Source organism: Natrix helvetica (genome assembly GCF_964273705.1).
Source record: "Natrix helvetica genome assembly, chromosome: 1".
NCBI lineage: Eukaryota > Metazoa > Chordata > Lepidosauria > Squamata > Natricidae > Natrix > Natrix helvetica.
In genome coordinates, this window is record NC_138548.1 from 19,332,514 (window position 1) to 19,354,456 (window position 21,943).

Genomic DNA, 21,943 nt, shown 5'->3' on the forward strand with positions numbered 1-21,943 from the left:
AATTGTACTCTACGGTTGGGATAAAAAAAGGCAGAAAAAGTGTGGGTTATCACTTAACAAAGAAGAGGTTACATTTGAGTTTCTCTGGACTCTTAAGATGCTCTTTCTGACAGATGCTCGTCTGCTCATCGCCGAACATGTTGCAACAAACACTATTGTGGTCTTTTTATTGTGGTTTGCGGTAAGCCACAGATGAAGGGTTTCTCTTACTTTGGGGAGGCCCACGCAGAGCAATTTTAGTCAACGGAAAGCAGGCAGAGCTCGCAGGACATCAACAGAGAGCGGTTGCAAGAAACCTCACCTGAGAGAGCCATGGAGCCCTCGGCCACGCGAGCCACACTGAAAGTGCTGGGTTTGTGTGCCCTGTTGCTGCTCCTGGTGGCTGCAGTGACCATCTCGGTGGCTGTGATGGTGAGGCAATCCGAAGCGGCCCGCCAGCTGAGAGGGTGCCAGGAGCGGGCATCGAACGAGACAGCAGCCCTGACATCGCGGGTGGCCGAACTGGAGCAGGAAAGAACCCGGCGAGAAAAACAACTGGAGAAATTGGCACAGAGGGAGAAAGACCTGCAGAAGCAACTGAACCAAGCTAAAGAGGGCAAGAAGAGACTTAATGCCACCTTGATGGGCTGCTTGGATAACATGGTATGTGTGGGGGTAGTGGGGAATTATCTTTGGGGGCGGGTGGCATGCTGGAATGATGATTACTTTTATGGCAGCTAAAGCCCTAGGAATACGGAGCCCTGCTTCATCAGTTTAAAGAATAGGATAGAATAGAATAAAATAGAATAGAATAGAATAGAATTGAATTCTTTATTGGCCAAGTGTAATTGGACACACAACTAATTTGCCTTTGGTGCATATGCTCTCGGTGTACATAAAAAGACAAGATACATTAGTCAAGAATCATAAGGTATAGCACTTAATGATAGTCATAGGGTACAAATAAGCAATCAGGAAACAATCAAGATCAATATAAATTGTAAGCATACAAGCAACAAAGTTACAGTCCTGCAGTCATAAGTGGGAGGAGATGGGTGATAGGAACGATGAGAAGACTGATAGTAAGAGTAATGCAACCTTAGTGAATAGTTTGACAGTGGTGAGGGAATTATTTGTTTAGCAGAGTGTTGGCATTCGGGGGGAAAACTGTCCTTGTGTCTCGTTGTCTTGGTGTGCAGTGCCCTATAGTGTTGTTTTGAGGGTAGAAGTTGAAACAATTTATGCCCAGGGTGCGAGAAGTCTGTAAATATTTTCACAGCCCTCTTTTCGACTTGTGCAGTGTACAGGTCCTCAGTGGAAGGCAGGTTGGTAGTAATTGTTTTTTCTGCAGTTCTCTCAACCTTGGCAACTTTAAGATGTGTAGATTTCAACTCCCATAATTTCTCAGCCATCCACTGTGCTGGGAATGCTAGAAATTGTAATCCCAAAAGATGCAGGGGACATTCAATTAGAGAAGGCAGGTTTGATCCAGCAACCTTCCGACTGGGTTGGGAATAGCAATTCAACTGCCTCTGTATAGGAAGTTTCTGTTTTAGCTACCTTGCCTTATAGATGCTGACAGATCTCCAAAAATAAAAGTAGTTCATTTGATTTAGTCATCATTACTATAACATACTAAAGGAAGGACTTTTAGTTTGTGCCTCTTGAATTGAATGCCCCCCAAGGTTCTGTGAGTCCCCATTGAGCAAGCCAGTTGGAGCGCTGGATGGGTGAATTAAAAAGTCAACTGCTCTGGATTCCAAACTCAAAAGTGACCCACTCTCTCAGCCCAACCTACCTCACAGGGTTGTTGTTATGGGGAACATATAACAGAAGAATGGTTATGTTCATTGCCTTGAGTTACTCATAAAGAAATAAGGGTGGGATAAAAAGTGTATATAATACATAAATATCAAATTTAAGATTATTTCTTGAATTCAAACACACAGATCTCATTCTTTCTTTTGTGGCCTTGGTGTGACAGCATGTTTAATTATAGTTAAACTAGGCTTTAAAGTCGCCTAGGCCAGCCTGGCTCTGAAAAGTTCCTGCCACTGAGTAGGATGTTTTCTTTCTAACCCCCTGTAATTTGCTTTTCTGCTAGTGGTCCTTTAAAGTCAAGACAATGTCACAATGATGCAGCCGAAGTTATGCCATTTTTCTATGCTTCTATTGTGCCACTGTAGCTTATTTTGACACAGCCTTGATTTCTACTGCACCAGTCTCCCAACCAGAGGTGGACTGCTGCCGGATGGGACCGCTTCAGGCAAACTGATATTTCAGACCACCGGTTGGGCCCGGCCATCCGCCCAGCGCTATCCTGTCCTATATATCTCACTCTCTGGCTCACTCACCCCACCCATGCAGCCCAGCTGATTTCCGCACCTCTCCAGCTCTACTCACTGCGGCTGCCCGAGAAAGTGTGTTGGAAGCCACGCATAGAAAATGCCCAAGCGAGTGAAGCGAGCGTGCACACTCATATTTTCAGTTCTGCACTAGGAGAACCGGTTGTTAAATTGTGCGAAGCCCACCTCTGCTCTCAACTTTAGTAATTTTAAGATAGGTGGACTTTAACCAGTGGTGGGATTCAGCCAGTTCGCACCACTTCGGGAGAACTGGTTGTTAACTTTCTGAGCAGTTTGGTGAACTGGTTGTTGGAAGAGATCATTAAGGCAGAGAACTGGTTGTTAAATTATTTGAATCCCATCACTGACTTTAACTCCCAGAATTCCCCAGCCAGCATGGAAGTTGAAGTCCACTTATCTTAAAGTTGCTAAATTGGAACCTCTGTGCTACATTAAACTGAGGCAGGACATAAACTGAGGCAGGACATAAAGTGAGGCAGGACATAAAAGAAGGCTATGAAAGATTGTTTTTAGATGTGTAGAAGAACAAGGAAATGGAAAAGGCCAAACCTAAAGTTCACACCTGCCTCAAGTTCACGCATATGATTCAAGCTTAGAATTAACCACAAACGTACTGCTGGAAACATAGGTGCTTTTTGCAAGACACCTGTGACCTCGAACAATGAGAGGGGGGGCAAGATATTCAGCTTCTTTAGCATAGCAACAGGGGGCTATAAATCATGTAACCAATCAATGCTGATATGTTACATTTCCGTGTTTTCCTGCTTTTGAAGAATATATAAGCACTTGCTTTTCCATAAGATGGGGTTCAGATGTTGCTTCGGCTATATTGCTCTGAACCTTTGGGCAAATAAATGACAACTTCTTTTGATTCCGAGGTCTGAGTGTCATAATTTTTTGCAACACAACTTTTCTCCTTAATTTGATGCCCTAATCCCTTTCCAAGGCTGTGATTCCCATTTTAAGAAAGTACTGTTAATATATAGAAAAGCATAAACTTGCCCCAAAATGAAATAAGCTGGAGATTCTCCATCTGTTTTGGAACAGGGTCATTCAAGCCTTAAGAAATTATAAGCCTATAAGGTTGAGAACTCCAGACGCACAAGAGAGCAGCAAGGATGAGATTTTTCAATATCTTCCTGCCAACATATACAGTAATTGGTATCCCAAATTTATATAGTACTAGTTGATAACATTGCCCAGGTATTTATTTATAGGGGGAAAATGTCCGGACCAAATGTTAATTTTTTATGTTGGATTTTGTCGCTTATCAGACGGAGTCCCCTTGTGGAGTACTGTGAAGCCGTTACCATGGCAACTCGACTGTGCTGTACAGTAGAAGCCACTATGGCAGTAAGGCACAACAGGATGTATATTAACAGAACACCCCCCCCGAGGGGTGTTAGAGGTGTCTTACCCCTACAGTATTTGTTTAAATGAAGAATGCTTAAGGTATCTCCTGCACTGCAGATCAGTTGGACTTGTTTGAACTTAATTTTGAAACCTCGCAAATTTAAGATGTGTGCTTTGGTTCCCAGAATTCCATGTTGGTTGGGAAATTCTAGGAGTTGAAGTCTATACCTCTAAAAATGGCCACTGGACTAGATAATATTTTGTTGGAAGAAAAGTCCAACTCGGTTCAATTCCAAGTGGGGAGAAAGACACTGGAAACTTGGAGACTGCATGGAAAGATGGCAAGACTATATGGTTTGAGATCCTCAGCAAAAAGGCACATGGGTGAAAGAGAGAGAGAATTATGCCCTCTGTTGTTCTTTGAATTTGAGCTTGTATTCTGCTTGTTTGTCAGACTGTCCTGGGGCCATGTAGGGGCAACTCTGTTGGCTGTCCTGAGTCCCAAGCTTGGTTGACTCTTGCTGGGTGATGATGTAATGAAAGGGCTTTGGGCAATTCCTACTATGGCTCTGCCTGAAGGAGGTAGATCTTTGTTATGTAGAATAGACAGGGCCAGGCCTTAATGGCTGATTGACAAAGGGTGTGTGTATGAGTTTCTGCCTCCCTTTTAGAGGAAATATTCTGCCCTTTTAATATTTCCTAAAATATTTCATTTTTCTAGGAGAGGGGTGGGTGCTAACTTCCTACAATTTGTAATATACTAGTTGCATTCTTTGAATTGTTCCAAAGAATCTTGCAAAGAATCCTTTTTGCCAAGATGCACATATCCCTTGTTTAGGAAACCTATTTTTAAAACAGCGCTGTAGGTGAGCAAGAGCAAAGAGGTCATAAAATGGAGGCCACAACTGCTTATTCCTAGCCTGGCACAATTACTTTCTGGAGACATTTTCAGCTAAACCTATAATTTAACAACGCCTCCAGGTGGACATTAAAAGGAGGCCAGTCCCGTTTTAAAAAAAACTAAAAAAGAAATACCCTGGCCAGCCCCAGCTGGAAGGAAATGCTGTTGCCAGAAGTAGGTTGTGGGCTTGCCCTGCATCTGTTAAAAGAAGCATAAACAGACTCAATTGTCAAGTTTGCCGAGAAAAACAAAAGACTGTAAACATTGAAAATCAATCTTCTCCCCTCATTGTTTTCCAAAGAGATGGAATAAGAAAAGGAAGGGACTTTTCCAGATGGGAAGGGAGTTGATAGCAAATAAATGCAATCATCAAAAAAGGATTTCTTTCTGTTTGCTTCGATTTTCATGTGAGGCAGTTTCCTTGCCAACAAGTCACTTAACATTTAAAAAAAGGAGCTTGATTTATTTGGAGTGCCATCAATATTGTTGTTCTACAGCTCAGAAATTAGCCATCTCTTTTTTCTGCTTGAGGTTGTGTAGGAAGTTAGCACCCACCGCTCTCCTACAAGAATGGAATATTTTGGGAAATATTCAATATTTTGAGAAAAGGAGAAACGTGTTTTAAAGACAAAGCAGCTCCCTGCAGCTTACCCCACCCCACCCCACCTTTGTCAATGGGCCATTAAGGCCTGAGCCAGTCTACTCTACATAACAAAGATCTACCTACTTCAGGCAGACCCATAATAGGAATCCCAAAGCCCTTTCATTACATCATCACCCAGTAAGGCCCAACCAAACTTGGTCTCAAAAGACAGACAACCTACAAAGTTAGCTAAGACTCCCACCCCCTGGGAGTCTGATAGCCAATGGGATACATTTCTTGTACGGGAACAGGAAACTCTAAGGTGGGGCCCAAGAGAGGGTATAAAACTCAGACACTCTCCGCTTCCCTTCCCTTTTTCTTCTTCTGCACCCAACATCTTCAAACCATGTGGTCCTGTCCACCATTAAAAACCATCTTTCCAAACAGCCACCATGTTTCCAGTGTCTTTCTTCCCACTTGGAACTGAACCAAGAAGGCTATTTCTTCCAACAGTTGTCTTCCTATCCCCTCTTCAGCTACATGTCAATTTACCCTTCCTTTATTCCAAATAGTGGGCTGACTTGCAACATTTCTTAAGCCTAGACCAGACTTACTGCACTCCATGGAATGTATGCCTCTGACATTCAGAGGCTGTTGCATACCTGTTGCATTTATCCTTAAACCCTCCAGCTGCTCCATTTTGTGGTTTGAATGTTCCTTGACTTCTGCCCGCCTCCCCCAAAAAAGTCAAAGAACTAATCCGCATGCAGAATGCACATCTCCACGCAACATGTAGTTGTGGCTTGGGAGGTGTGCGTTTTGGTGTCAGGGTTCCAAGTAACACCCCCAACGAAAGAAGACTCGGAGGCTTGGGTTTCCTCGAAGTTCCATTTTATTAGAGATGTCATATTGGCACATCTGGGAAAACCCCGAATCTGAAAGTTTCCAGGTTTTCCCCACCCAAATGAAAATCCAAGCCTCTGCCCAGCACCCTCATGTCCGTCACAGGGCCCAATCAGGCGCCATCCAAAACTGGAGATGCCTCCCAGTCACACCATCGCAGCTGCAGGGCAAGGTGTCAGGGTTCCAAAAGCATCCAAAAGTAAATCAGAGTCCAAGGCAAAGTATTGCTCAAAGTTCCAATTTATTAAGAGAGTCATGTTGGCACATCTGGGAAAACCCAAATCTGAAAGCTTCCTGGTTTTCCCCACCCAATTGAAAGTTCAAGATCTTGCCCCCATGCCCACAAGCCCATCACATGGTCCAATCTCCCACTGCCATGCTGGCAGTTCCACCCATCCAGTTCCAGTCAGGTGCAGAGGTGCAGAGACAAAGGATGACCTTGGCTTTCTAGAAAGAATTTTGTTATGGCTACATAGCATCAGTGGTGGGATGCAGGCGGTACGCTCCGGTACGGGCGTACCGGAGCCTGCCCGGAGCACCGGGTACTGTTCCAGTACGGTGCTCCGGAGGGCCCACCCGCCCGCCTTGTCCTTTAAAGCCTTTGGTGCATGCACATGGCGCATATAGAGCCTGCGTGATGCTCCGACGAGCAGCTGGAGCATTGCAGAGGCTTGCGGAAGTGTTGCTGGAAGCTACAATGCATGCGCCAGTGGTGGGTTCCTCCCGGATCGCACCGGATCGCGCGCGCTCCCTTTCAGCGCTCCACCTGGCTTGCGCGCTCCCTTTCAGCGCTCCACCTGGCTTGCGCGCTCCCTTTCAGCGCTCCACCTGGCTTGCGCGCTCCCTTTCAGCGCTCCACCTGGCTCTCGCGCTCCCTTCCGGCGCTGAAACCGGAAGTACAGTTTTGCCCGCCCCTGGCGAAGCAACGACGCCTGTCTGCGCTCCACCAGCTCGGCTGGGAACGGAGATGTTTCCTCAGCGGAGCGGAGCGCCTGAAAAGACTTTTCAGGCGCTCCGCTCCGCTGAGGAAACATCTCCGTTCCCAGCCGAGCTGGTGGAGCGCAGGCAGGCGTCGTTGCTTCGCCAGGGGCGGGGCAAGACTGTACTTCCGGTTTCAGCGCCGGAAGGGAGCGCGAGAGCCAGGTGGAGCGCTGAAAGGGAGCGCGCAAGCCAGGTGGAGCGCTGAAAGGGAGCGCGCAAGCCAGGTGGAGCGCTGAAAGGGAGCGCGCGCGATCCGGTGCGATCCAGCAGGAACCCACCACTGGCATGCGCGTACTGCGTGCATGTGCGCACGTGCTGTGGGCGTCCATGTGAGCGACGCTGGGCCCGTTCCAACCATACCGGTTGGAATGGGATCCGGAACTCACCTCTGCATAGCATCGAACTCCGTACAATCCCCCCTCCCATTTTCCCACAATAGAAAATGCATAGTAGAATAATAGAAAGTGCGGCAGGCCTAAGATCCAAAATAAAAGATGGCTGCAGGCCTGACATAAGGTGTCCTGGACTCTCTGAGAAAAGGATGTTATTTTGACTATATCACCCATACTCTATATAATCCCCCCCCCATTTTCCCACCATAGAAAATGTGGCAGGCCTGAAGGCCCAATGTAAAAGTAGGCTTCCAGGTCTGACAGTTGGCCTGTCCGCAACCATTGGCAACCTAAGCTTACCCATCAAGCATAGATATGCGTCAATGCCAGTAGTGAGTTTCAATTTTTTTTAGAACCACTTCTGTAGGTGTGGCCTGCTTTGTGGGAGTGACTTGCTGGCCATGTGACCGGGTAGGAGGTATTTGCAGCCATGTGACCGGGTGGGTGTGGCCAACTTGTAAAATGTGGTGAAACTCACTTAACAACGGTCTTGCTTAGCAACCAAAATGTTGGCTCAGAAACTCTGGCATTTGAAGCACGCAAGTCTTAAAGCGGTCAAGTTACAAGACCTTTGCACCCCTAACCCTTTAGGGAAAAAACCCCCAGGGGTGTTCAAACTTGACAGCTTTAAGACTTGTGGACTCCTCCTCCAGTCATGTTGGCTCAGGAACTCTGGCATTGAAGTGTGCAAGTCTTAAAGCTGTCAAGTTACAAGACCCTTGCACCCCAACTTCAACTTCAACTCCCAGAATTCTATATAGGTCTTCTATAATCCCTTTTTCAAGGTAGGAGATATACTATCCCAGTCAAATGGTAGTCCTGTCTATTTTTTAAAAAAATCTCCAGTGATGGAGCACCCACAATCTCAGGAGGCAAGTATTCTACTCATTAATTGTCAGGAAATTTGTCCTTACTTCGAGGCTGGAACAAACTTCCACCCATTAGTTCTTGTCCTGCCCTCTGGTGCTTTGGAGAATAGGTTAATCCCAGTGGTTTCAATTTTTTTTAGAATCTCTTCTGTAGATGTGGCCTGCTTTGTGGGAGTGGCTTGCCACCCACCCATGTGACTGGGTGGGCGTGGCCAACTTGTGAAATGTGGTGAAACTCACTTAACAACACTCTTGCTTAGCAACCAAAATGTTGGCTCAGAAACTCTGGCATTTGAAGCATACAAGTCTTAAAGCTGTCAAGTTACAAGACCCTTGCACCTCTAACCCTTTAGAAAAAAAACCCAAGGGGTGTTCAAACTTGACAGCTTTAAGACTTGTGGACTTCAACTCCCAGAATTCCTCCTCTTACTTTTCATCTTGATGATGTGCGGACTGGCGGGGGGAGGGAGCTGGAACCGACTCTAAAAGGCACTGTAGATTTGTGGAACCTCTTCTATAGAAGAGGTTAGAACTGGCAGGAACCCACCCCTAGTCAACGCCTATGCGCAGTTGCAGACAAGTCTCAATCAAGCTCTAGAAACATTCCCCGACCACATCCCTTCATCAAACTAATATCCCCTCTACGCGGTCTATGCCCACAGCATTTTCTAGCAAGCATCTTTGCTAATTCTTATGTGTGGTTAACGTTATTGATTTCTGCTGGCAACCTGATCACTTGTTTATCTGATCTGGGTTTCTGAATCTTAGCATATGACAAGCTTCTGGGTATCTAGCACTAATTCATTACGTCATAACCCGTGGCATACATAGCTCTGACTGAAGCTCTTTCATAAGCTGAAGTGAACGTACCAGCCCTTCAGTAGTGCAGGTATTAAAGCAGGGCTGGGCACCTATGGCCTTTTATGACCTGTGGACTTCAACTCCCAGAATTCCTGTCATGGAATTCTGGAAATTGAAGTCCATCGGTTGTAAAGGGGCCCTAATTGCCCACTCCTGGGTTAAAGAATTTGCCTGTGGTGGGAGAACTTATGGAGAGTCCCACTTGACTATAGAGCAGTCTTGGCTAGTATTTGAGTTTGAGGGAATGGCTAATTCTCTCCACACAGCCTTTTCAGGGGCCAGGGTAATAAAGTGGCTAGAGCTACTCTCAGGGGTGGGTTTCAAATTTTTTCCCTACCTATTCTGTGGGTGTGGCTTGGTGGTCATGTGACTGGGTGGGCTTGGCAGTCATGTCATTCACCAGGAGATGTCATGGATTGGGTAAAATGTGGTGAAACTCACTTAACAACACTCTTGCTCAGCAACCAAAATTTTGGGCTCAACTGTAGTCATAAGTGATGGACTATCTCTTCCTTCCTCTGCATGGCAGCCTTGTCCTAGTAAACTCCTTCTCCTTTCTGGCAATTTTCCTCTGTTAGAGGCACCAAAATAATCCAAACAATGTAAGGTTTCCTGCTGCAGCAGGGGGTTGGACTAGATGACCTCTAAGTAGACTTCTAGCCCTAAATTGCTGCGCTGTCTTTCTTTCTTTCTTTCTTTCTTTCTTTCTTTCTTTCTTTCTTTCTTTCTTTCTTTCTTTCTTTCTTTCTTTCTTTCTTTCTTTCTTTCTTTCTCCCTTCCCTCTGTGCAACCAACCCCCTCCCCAAATAAAATAGAAAGGCTCATTCGACATTCCTGCCAGATAAAAGCAAGGAGATAATGAGCCTATAGAAAGTTTAGCTCCATTCACAAGCAGGGAATGATCCAAACCCTTTTAGAAACCCAAAGCCCATATTGCACAAACCCCAAAACTTCAAAAACATAGAACCATATAAGAATCCTACCTTTTATCCAGTTTGTTGTTCAGTTGACCCAGAAACAAACTGCTGAATGTCACTTTGCAAACTTCCTTTTGAGCAGCTATTTAATTTAAAGCAGGTTTCAATTTAAAGTTTGCAGTATTAAGACTTGTGGACTTCAACTCCCAGAATTCCACAGCCAGGCATGCTCAGTTCCGATTTAAAGCAACAGCATTTGTTTTTCTCCTTTGCTGAATCTATTGGGTAAAAAGTGAGTTTCCTTCTTTTTTTTTTTACTCTCTCTTTCTTTCTCCCTTCCCTTCCTCCCCCCTCTCTCCTCCCCCCTCTCTCTTTTAGTTTTTAAAACCTCCTTTCCCTTGCCTGAACCGGCAGGGTAAAAGGGCTTTAAAAAAAAAAAGCTTCTGACGAAGGTTCGGGGGTGTGGCCAGGCCACCATTACTACCAGTCCGGTCCACCAGATTTTTCGCTACCTCTTCTGGCATACCGGACCGGACCGGGAGAAACCCACCTCTGGCTACTCTGCACAGGCTGTCTTGTGCTGTCAGGCAAAAATAAATCACAATCAGGCATCTCTGCCTAGGTCAAAATGGTCAAGATGGCAAATGTGATGCTATGAAGAAGCTCTGCCTTTTTTAAAATGTGTGGTACAACTTCTGTTCTACTGCCATGGCCACCATTTTGACTTTTTTGACCATATGCCCCGGCCATAGTAAACAAAGGCCTGGAGGAAGGGAGGGAGAAGGGGGAGGGAGAGGGGAGGGAGAGGGGGAGGGAGGGAGGGAGGGAGGGAGAGAGAGAGAGAGAGAGAGAGAGAGAGAGAGAGAGAGAGAGAGAGAGAACTGGTAGTAAAAAAAATGGAAACCCACCACTGATCCTGGGTGCAGTTAAAGCTAGTAGTAGCAGAGACAGACAAAAGTGCGTGATGAAAATATCTGTTTCTCAATCTTGGCCACTTGAACATGGGTAGACTTCAACTCCCATTGTGTCTGATTTTATTACTTTTTAATGCCAGAGCCGTTAAGCTAATCACTGCCTTCTTTAAGTAAATTAGGTGGTCATTAAGCGAATCTGGCTTTCTCCGTTGACTTGCTTGTCGGACATTGGCTGGGAAGGTTGGAAATGTTGATAGTGTGACCATGGGATGCTACAACTGTTGTAAATGCACACTGCTTGCCAAGGGCCCACATTTTTATTACATGACAGTGGAGAGGCTGTGACCGTTGTAAGTGCAAGGATCCGTCATAAGTCACGTTTTTCAGTGCTGTTGTAACTTCAAACAGTCGTTAAACAAATGGTTGTAAATCAATCTGTAATCTGTGATTATTAACAGCAAAGAAACAGGATTTTTTTTTAACCTGTGATAATTTATTCTTAAATGAAAGGAATACGATATCTGTGCATAGTTAGGATATTCTTGCCCAGAAAAAGAACATAGAATTCTAAGAGCTGTGGCTTAATACATATGGAAGACACCTGACTATGCAATAGATTAAGACGGAGTCACCTCAGTTTAAGTTCCATGCACGTCTTTGGCAATAATATGGACATGGATTTCCATCTTTTTCTGGGACATTTTTTCAATTCCCAGTCAAGTTTACAGCCCAGGAAGCCTGAATAGGTCCAACTTTGCTTAAGTTTAGGGAAATTTGCTAAGGTTTGTTGGATGGTTGAGCTATATTACAAGCAGTTCTCCCCCCTCCCTCAGGTTTCATGCCATTAACTTCTGTCTGTCTTGCAGATCCACTTGAATGCTAACCTGTCAGCTCTTCACAATGAAATGTCCACTCTTCAGGCAGAAGGCATGAAGATGGACAGCCAAAATGGTGCCTTGCTAGGTAAAGCATTATTATTATTATTATTATTATTATTATTATTATTATTATTATTATCATCATCATCATTATCATTATCATTATTATTCAATTGTATCACAGGGCCAGTTGTTTCGCTGGATTTGGCATTGATTACTAGTCGGCCCCCACCCAGGGGCCTAGGACGTCGTAACGTATTTTCGTAATATGTGTGCAGATCCAAGCAGTGCGGCCTTTTGCATTTGACTGATGGTGATTTTGTCAAGTTTTAACTGTTTTAAATGTAATTCCAGTGCTTTTGGAATAGCATCCAGTGTGCCGATTACCACTGGAATTACCACTGCTGGTTTGTGCCATTATTATTATTATTATTATTATTATTATTATTATTATTATTATTATTATTATTATTATTATTATTATTATTGTTATTGTTATTATCATCATCATCATCATCATTATGGTTCACTGCAGAGTCAGTGACATATTCAGACTAGATTTTGCATTTTTATCCACTTATTGAATCTTTCCAGGACAGGCAGATGTCACTGTTTGATGATGTATTATTACTATTATTAAATTTTTTTTGTTTAGCCATCACATTGCCAGAACTCTGGGCAGTGTGCCAAGTTTTTTTTTAAAAAAATGATACAAACCCCACTAAAAATATAACTCCAGAAAATCGTTAAAGACATTAAAATGTATTTTTATGTTTATATTATGGATTTATGTTTAACACCATTAAAAAAAAAAACAGGTTGCAAAGTTCTTGGACAATGAAATACATGCATGCAGAGAATAAGTGTGAACTGGTAATGGATTGTATCCTGGAATATATTACTCTGATTCTGCAGGCTTTCTGCCTACCTGTCTACCCTGTTTCCCCCAAAATGAGACCTTCCCAGATAATAAGCTCAATCGGGTTTTTGAGCATGTGCGCTAAAATAAGCCCTTCCCTGAAAATAAGCTCTCTCCGAAAATATTTAAACGCATGTGCAGCCAGTCCTTGCCATTTCCCGGGGGGAAGTGAGGAACATGACCCACGAGAAACCACATAAACCTGCCATCCATGTGGAATGACCTTGCGGAGGCCGCTACCGCAAACCCTAGCTATCACGCCCCTTCTCTTAGTGGCTGCCGCAAAAAGAGCAGCAGGCCCAGGGATGGTAGGGCTGGCAGGAGTGTGCCAGAAACAGAGTCACGGGCCGAGGTTAAGGGGCCTCCTGCAGTTCAAAAATAAGAAGACTGCCCCGAGCCAAGCGCTTGTCTTATTTTCAGGGAAACATGGTATGGTTCCTGTTGTGGGCCAGCAGGCGCCATTGGAGCTGCAACCAGACTCCGTCAGTGAGGGACCTTATGAGTCGGCTCTGGAAGATGTGGAGGACCCTGGACAGGGTTCCGACTCTGAGCAGGGATCAGAGAGGCTGGTTGGCCACCAGGAGGCCCCTGAGGCATGGAGCAGTGGTGAAAGCCAAAGGGAGTGTGCTCCTGACGTCATGCCTTGGAGCAGTGGGGAGGAGACAAGGGAGTTGTTCCTGGATGCTCAGCAACGGAGAGCTGATAGACGCAGAGAACAGCTACGCAGTTACAGGAAATAATTGGACTCAGGTGATCGTAATTAGGCTCCTCTCAAGACTATTTAAGGAAGGACTTTCCGGAGGCTGTTTTGCAGGAATCAACATATTTACTAGAGCTGGAGACGCTATCAAGTCTGTGCCCTATCTCGGCAGGCTGGAATGCTGCCAAGGTCTTGTCTGTACTGGATTGCTGCCAAGGTTTAGTCTGTGTGTTTATAAATCATCTTGCAGAGTCCTTGTCTCCGACTGCTTTGTTGGACGCGGAGGGGGGTCAGAACAGGTTCCTTTTTTTAAAAAAAAATTTAAAAAGTAAAATGGGATTCTGACAAAATTCTGAAAAAGGTATGACCATCTCTGCCATGCATCCACAAGCTTTTACAACTTTGGTTGTAACCAATTTCATTGTGTTTAAGTACAATGACGATGAAGATTATACTTATACTAAGAGTGGACACAAGACATCAACTAACATTCCAGTTACTTAATTCACCCATTTGTGGATTCATACAATACATGGAACTACGAATGTATTGCATGGGCTGGTTTCACAAAACATTCAAAGACACAAAAACAAAACGAAGGAATGTTAGAATCCTAGACCTGAAGGGGGTTTACTCACTGCTCTATGGAAAAAGCCAGATGAAAATAACTCTGGTCTGTCTGTCTATATCCCAGGGTTTCTCAAAATTGGCTGCTTTCAGATGTATGGACTCCAACTCCCAGAATTCCCCAGGGAAAAATCACTTTTTTCAGAAGTGGTTTCCCATTGCTTCCTTCCTAGGACTGAGAGAATGTGTCTGGCTCAAAGCAACTCAGGTGTCTTGCGCCTAAGAAGACTAGGATTCACAGTCTCCTGGTTTCCTACCCACTAATCGCTTTAACCGCTAGACCAATCTAACTCTAAGGAGTTAAGGGGGACCAAGGTATCTATGGACACTCAGATTCCCCCTTAGCTTCAGGGAGTCAAAACATCCAACTCAGGGGTGAAATCAATTTACATTCGCTACCGGTTCGCAAATGTGAATGCGCGCTTACGCAGGACCGTCCCACCTCTGTGTATGCGCAGGACCTTCTGCACATGTGCAGATCATCAAAAATGGGACATGATGACGTCCGGGTGGGTGGGTGGAGCCTCCCGCCTCCACTATTAGCAGTTCGGCCGAACCGGATAGAATCGACTGAATTGTACCACTGATCTAACCAAAGTTGGATGCAAGGTTGTTGGCTTGAAGCTCTTTCTCTTCTCTGTTCCCCCAAGTGGAGATGACCAAGCTTGAAGAGAAACTGGAGGAAGCAGTTGGAGCGCGAGATGTTGTAGAGGCAGAGAAAGGACACTGTGAAGCACGGGAGAAGGCCTTCCAAGAAAGCATGTGAGTAAAATGATTAGCTCTAAGTCAGGGTGTCCAACCTTGGCAACTTTAAGACTTGTGGACTTCAATTCCCAGAATTCTCCAGCCGGCTGGCTGGAGAATTCTGGGAATTGAAGTCCACAAGTCTTAAAGGTGCCAAGGTTGGACATCCCTGCTCTAAGTGGACTCAGAAAAATCAGAATGTCTCCATTAGGAAGATGCTCTCTTGTGTTATCACACAAAATGGTTCATGAAATAACCTTAAATGAATTTTAAATTTGTTTTTGTTTTTTTTACTGCTTTGCCCCAATAGACTCCATTGCAGAGCACTGGAGTAGGAAATGAAACACAACTCCAAGTATATTCCACCTTTTCAAATAGCAGGTGCTGTGCTGACAAGCATCACTCCTCCTCTTGCAACGTTTAAAAATAGCCAGAAATAGCACAGGATTATTGAATCTCCTGAGAATTCAGGAATCCCATCCCCCCTTCCTTTACCCAGCATTTCCTGCATGCATTTAAAATCTTGCAAAATTTCCAGAGAGAACACAATCCCACCTTGTGAGATTTCAGTGAGGTTCTCTCTCTTATTATTTGGTTTTGCTTTGGAGAAAGAGTAGAAACCTGGTGGATTTTTTTTTGATGTCTGCCTCCTGAAATAAGGCCATTAAAGGGCCTATTGTCAGCTGCTCCTTTGAGAAAGCAGGGCATGGAGTGAAAGGGACAGGAACGGCAATGAAAATAAGGATGTTGAACTCAGTTAACTCTGTGTTTCCTTTCCAGGTTCCAAATTAGAAAGAAGATAGACAGGCAGGAGGCAAGCAGGCACAGACAGACAGACAGAGTCTGTCAAAGTTTGTTGCAGAAAAATCAAATCCAGAAAGCACACACAGATAACTGATTCAACTGGATCCATTAACTTCTTTATGTACCTAATAAGAGATGAATAAATGTACAATACCAATGGTAGATTCTTTCAACGTGGTAGAAGTTACAAGCAGAACACAAGCAGGAGAGAACAGTTTCATCTCAGAGTTCAGAGTAGACAGAGTAGTTTCAGTTTCGATTCTCAGCACAGACTCAGATCTGCTTAAGCTCCCATTGGCTGACTTAGTTGCTATGCCTATTCATTGGCTGACCTTGTTACCATGTCTCTCCCAGTCAAGAATATTCTAACAGAGACAGACAGGCAAACAGCAATAGAATATCTGTAGTTCAGGATTGCAATTTGAGATCCCTGTTGCTTTCTGAGCCTGATTATTTGCTTGCAGGTTTTTCATTGCTCAAGTAGGTAACATCATCATTGTGAGGGAATGTGGGGTTTCTGCTTATTTATATGTATTAGCTTGCCCTGCCACGACGGATGGGTGGATGTATGTCCCAAAGGTGCTTTTTCAAGAGGCAACTGGACTTCCTTTGTTTTTCCTTGAAGACTTTGTCAAAAACTGAAGATGTTTCTTGGATGAGAAGCAAAACGTCTTTAAGGAAAAATGAAATCCAGTTGCCTTTTGAAAAAGCACCATAACCTGAATGACAGAGAATCTCCATAGATGGAGGGAGGGAGGGATGCAGCTGGTTGTATCCAGTTCGGGCGAACCGGTAGTGGTGGCGGCAGGAGGCTCTCCCACCTGCCCGGATGTCATCACGTCCAGTTTTATATGCTCTGCGCATGCGCGGAAGCTCCTGCCCATACTGACATTTGTGAACCGGTAGTGAAGGTAAGTTGATTTCACCCCTGGATGGATGGATAACAGCAGTGATGAAATTCAAAATTTTTCTTTTACTACCGGTTCTGTGGGCGTGGCTTGGTGGGCGTGGTGTGGCTTGGTGGGCGTGGCAGGGGAAGGATACTGCAAAATCTCCCCTCCCACCCCACTCTCGGTCCATCCAGAGGTGGCATTTGCCGGTTCTCTGAACTACTCAAAATTTCCGCTACCGGTTCTCCAGAACCTGTCAGAACCTGCTGGATTTCACCCCTGGATAACAGGCTATTTATATATCAGCAATAGGGAACCTGAAGGCCTCAGGGTGGCCCTAGGCTTTGCCAGTCCCATGCATCAGGGGATAGGGAATTCCTTTCTTTGCTTAACAGTTTGGAAGACTGTTGGCCACCTAAAAATGGAATCTCAGCTAAATGGACAAATGATCAGAGTATTGGGGTACCTCCAACTCCTCAAGTGACCAATTAGAAATCTGGTAGTGTCACTGACACCCCACCCCCATTGCAAAGTTCCAGGGGGAAAGTCCATTCACGGTCTTGTCTGAAGGAGCAGCAGCCTCTGGAGCTGCTGAAGCAGTCGAGAGCCGGTTGGGTTTCCCCTTTGACTGACGTGTCTTCTTGCCATTTCCTTCCAGGCACAGCTACCTGGCTGAGATCGCCTCTCTCCAGCATCGCCTGCAAGCCCGTTCGTCCTCTGCCCGCCGCAGGTGCCCCCCCTTCTGGTACTTATTGTGGGGACTGGCCAGTTTTTGCATTCTTTTCCGGCTTGTAAGTTTGGGAGCAGAGAGAAGGGGTCTCTGGGGCAACATTGCACAAGGGTGGTGAGAGTCCCAAGGAGGAAGAAAAAATCTAAGGAAGGGTCCCTGGAAAGCAGAGGTTACCTCTGTGTTGTTGGGATGTCAATTAGTAAATGATGGATGGCCTTGAAGGGACCTAGAGCCTGGAGCTCTCAGCCCAAACTTCAAAGCTCTTTGCAAAAGTTCACTTTGGACTTTTTCCAGGAAGGAGCTGTCCATTTCTCTGAAATCTGCTGTTGGAGGAGGAAAAGAGGCAGAAAAGAGCAAACAGAAAGTAAAAAGAAAGAAAGAAAAGAAAGTGCTAGAAAAAGAGAAGAAGGAATCAGAAAGAAAAGGACTTGCCACCCTTGCTTTGGCTCCACCCATCCCTTGCCTTGGCTCCACCTATCCTTGCTTCTGCCACACCCACCTTTGCTTTGGCTCCACCCATCCTTGCTTCTGCCCCACCCACCTTTGCTTTGGCTCCACCCATCCTTACTTCTGCCCTGCCCACCTTTGCTTTGGCTCCACCCATCCCTTGCCTTGGCTCCACCTATCCTTGCTTCTGCCACACCCACATTTGCTTTGGCTCCACCCATCCTTGCTTCTGCCCCACCCACCTTTGCTTTGGCTCCACCCATCCTTGCTTCTGCCCCGCCCACCTTTGCTTTGGCTCCACCCATCCTTGCTTCTGCCCCACCCACCTTTGCTTTGGCTCCACCCATCCTTGCTTCTGCCCTGCCCACCTTTGCTTTGGCTCCACCCATCCTTGTTTCTGCCCCACCCACCTTTGCTTTGGCTCCACCCATCCTTGTTTTGGCTCCACCCACTCCTCATCAGTTGATTTAGCCCCATTCACCAAAAGACAGTGATGTGCAGTAATTCCAAAATACTTTGTTCCGCAGAAAACAATTTGCTTCCTCCAGGCTGAGTAGAATAAGTACTTCTTTACATGATTGGATCAGAGTTGGAAGGGACCACTGAGAACATCAAGCCCACCCCTCAGGAATCCAAGATCCTCCCCTGCATGCTTTCTCCATTTTGGCTCTCCATGTTGTTTTGCTTGCTTTTTGGCATTTTGGCATTTTGGCATTTTTGTCAAAGAACGGACACATTTTTTCCTCTGGTTTCTAATCCAATGCCTTTCAATACTAAAAGTGTCTTTTTTTAGCCTCTTCTGCTCTCATTTTATTTTCACCACAACTGTATTTTCAGAGTTTCCTCTTTTAGAAAATCTGCTTTTCTTGGGTTCAACATTCACACAGTTTTTAATTTGCTTTAAAATCAAGAACTCCAACAGTCTATGGCCTTTTCTCCCCTGTTCACCTTTTTCCATTTAATCAATGTAGACCACCCCCTATAGCTCAGGATCAATTCTGGATCAATAATTCTGGATCAATAAGACATCTGAATTCATATATTCAGATGTCTTATTCCACACTAAATCTTGACAATTAAAAACCCTTTTGGAAATTAAACCAGGACAAGAGAAGGAGGCTTACATTGACCAAATCCCAAAATAAAGGTGGTGAGAGTGTGTATGTAGGCTAAACTGAAATTAACCCAGAATAAAACATCAGGTTTCTGGTTGCTTCATTATTATAGTAACATAATAACTGCATATATTCTGAGAAAAGTTTTAAAAATTTAATTTCTAAGATGTAATTTCTAATGCCTGAGAACACAGCCATTTTCTATTCTATTTATAATTCTATTTATAATAAACATGTTTAATTACATAAGAAATCAAACACTGAGAAGGTAGTCGTGTGTATATGAAAAGAAATCCCAATTAAAGAAATTGTCTTCTAAGTAGATAGTAGTAGGTATAGGAATGAATAGGCTGCTTATACTATTCTGATTTTAATACCAAAGATCAATCATCCAAGCTTTTATTTTAGGAGTTATTGATTCTAAAAAGAGAAGGGAATAAGATTAACCCAGCGAAAGGATTTTTAAGATGTTCCTTCTTGCTAATATTTATTTTTATAATTATATACGCTACAGTCATGGTATTTTTAGCTCCTAACCCTCTAGTACAGGGGTCGGCAAACTTAAACACTCAAAGAGCCATTTGGACCCGTTTCCCACAGAGAAGAAAACACCGGGAGCCACAAAGGTCCTAACCCCGTGATGGCGAACCTATGGCACGCGTGCCACAAGTGGCATGCGGAGCCATTTGTAAGGGCACGCAAGGCGCTGTCCTGTCAGCTGGCCAGCGCGCATGCGCGCGCTGGCCAGCTGAGTTCACCTTTTTAAAAGCTATTTTTCTCCTTCCCCAGGCTCCAGAGGCTTTATAGGAGCCTGGGGAGGGCGAAAAGAGCCTCCCCCGCCCACCCGGGAGGCTTCAGGGACCGTCCCTGAAGCCTTCGGAACGCTTAAAACGACCCTCCGAGCAAACCGGAAGTGACTTCCGGGTTGCTCGGAGGGTCGTTTTAAGCGTTCCGAAGGCTTCAGGGACCGTCCGAGGCTTCCCTGATGCCTTCGGAGCGCTTAAAACGACCCTCTGAGCAACCCGTAAGTCACTTCCGGTTTGCTCGGAGGGTGGTTTTAAGCGCTCCGAAAGCTTCAGGGAAGCCTCCGGACAGTCCCTGAAGCCTCCGGAGGGCCTCCGGGGGGTCAGGGGAGGCTCTTTTCGCTCTCCCCAGGCTCCTATAAAGCCCCTGGAGCCTGGGGAGGGCAAAAAACAATGTAAAAATGGGGGGCGTGCGTTGTGCGCACATGCGCACTGGGGGGGGTTGCGCATTGCATTATGGGTGCGGCACGCCCGCACTCAACCCCCCTGCGCTCCCCCCACTTGTGGCACTCGAGCCAAAAAAGGTTCGCCATCACTGTCCTAACCGGAAGCCCCCTGTTCAATTCTGGAGCTGACCGGAACTTCAGTTCCCCCACCATAGAGTCTCCTCCTAGCGCGGCGTACTTTTTCCTCTACCTGTCATAACCGAAAGCCCTATCAATTGTGGAGACAACTGGAAAACCCTCCCCTTGCCATAGAGTCTTCTCCTGGCGCACTGTGCTTCTCTCCCCTCCCCCCACACCGGAAGCTCCTCTCAAAATTGTAGCGGACGGAGCCGCAGCAGAGGGAGGAAAGAGCCACACGCGGCTCCAGAGCCGCAGTTTGCTGAGCCCTGCTCTAGCCCTGCTCTAGTATCTAGAGCCCTGTCAGGCTTATTAAGGTGTGAATTTTTCGCTTTCCTATAAAAAGGCAGCACCAGGTTCAAGAAAACTGATTTATGCCATTATAAATGTATGCAAATTACTAAGGTGCTGTGAGAACCTGCTTTTTTTTGTTATTAGCTCTTGCTATTTTATTTCCTTCTGTTTCCTTCTGCTTAAACACATTTTTATTATGTTTCAGGAAAGGCTGATCTTTTTCCTCTAAGTGTAAAGCAACTAACCAGGACCTTGAAAAAGATGGGAACTGATGGAAGATATTTTTTTCCAACCCCTTTCCCCATACTTTAAAGGAGAAGAGAAGATAGACCCTCACAAGACTGAAGTACAATGCGGCTCCTACACATAGTCCTTGACTTACAACAGCTCATTTAGTGACCGTTCAAATTTACAACAGCATTGAAAAAAGTGACTTAGGACCATTTTTCACACTTACGACCTTTGAAGCATCCCCATTTTGATCACGGGATCAAAATTCTGACGCTTGGCAACTGGCTCGTACTTAGGACGGTTGCAGTGTCCCCTTTTGTGACCTTCTGACAAGCAAAGTCAATGGGGAAGCCGGATTCACTTAACAACCGTGTTGCTAACTTAAGAACTGCAATGATGCACTTAACAATTATGGCAAGAAGGGTCGTAAAATGGGGCAAAATTCACTGAACATGTGTCTCAGTTAGCAACAAAAATTTTGGGCACAGTTCTGGTCGTAAGTTGAGGACTACCTGTATTATGCTTTTCCGGGACAGAGCAAACAGATAAGAATGCTTTTTTGTTTAAAATTTTTATCTGTTTATCTAAAGATGTTTAAATTGGTTGATAAAAATATATCAGCCTGAAGGTTTATGCTGAATTAAAATCATTTTCTACTTAGCTGACTACTTTGTTGTATAATTTAATTTCAGGCCCAGTGAGCTCCATGATGTCTATGGAGATTCTCCGTCATCCAGATCGTGGTTGTCCCAAAGGAGCTTATTCAAAAGACAACTGGACTTTCTTTGCTTTGCCTTGTAGACGTTTCGCTTCTCATCCAAGAAGCTTCTTCAGTTCTTTTCCAGCATTCAGTCAGAACTGAAGAAGCTTCTTGGATAAGAAGCAAAATGTTTTCAAGGAAAAACAGAAAAAGCCCAGCTACCTTTTGAAAAAGCACCGTTGGGACTGGCTTCTAATTTCCTGGCCAGGGAATTCTGGGAGCTGAAATCCACACATCTTACAGTTGCCAAGGTTGATGCAATCAAACATCCTCTTTAACCAATGGTTTCCATGTATTTTGGATTTGAATACTCATAATCCTTAAAATTATGACTGGGGATTATGAACTTGAAACATAAAATGTTTATAGGACAACAGGATGGGAAGACTTGTTAAAACTTTGGAAAATTTTAATTGAGG

At 44.9% G+C, this 21,943-nt stretch overlaps 1 protein-coding gene across 3 annotated transcripts; it reads left to right on the forward strand.

Annotated features, from left to right (window-relative positions):
* The first annotated feature begins 309 nt into the window (after nt 1–309).
* CCDC194 (coiled-coil domain containing 194) lies at nt 310–21,407 on the forward strand. 3 transcript variants are annotated; one of them, XM_081946839.1, is made up of 5 exons: nt 310–642; nt 11,886–11,982; nt 14,794–14,905; nt 17,240–17,372; nt 20,739–21,407. In XM_081946839.1, exons 1-5 carry the CDS (start codon nt 313–315, stop codon nt 20,760–20,762), a joined length of 696 nt encoding a protein of 231 aa, XP_081802965.1. In that variant the 5' UTR covers nt 310–312; the 3' UTR covers nt 20,763–21,407. The 3 variants fall into 3 exon arrangements, with proteins under 3 accessions (XP_081802965.1, XP_081802966.1, XP_081802967.1); XM_081946840.1 differs by having other exon boundaries at nt 17,240–17,326; XM_081946841.1 differs by having other exon boundaries at nt 17,240–17,311.
* Nucleotides 21,408–21,943: the final 536 nt, after the last annotated feature.

Coding starts and splice junctions, on each gene's coding strand:
- CCDC194 (XM_081946839.1), top strand. CDS start 313: ATGGAGCCCTCGGCCACGCGAGCCACACTGAAAGTGCTGGGTTTGTGT. Junction 643..11,885: donor TGGGCTGCTTGGATAACATG/GTATGTGTGGGG, acceptor TCTGTCTTGCAG/ATCCACTTGAATGCTAACCT. Junction 11,983..14,793: donor CCAAAATGGTGCCTTGCTAG/GTAAAGCATTAT, acceptor TGTTCCCCCAAG/TGGAGATGACCAAGCTTGAA.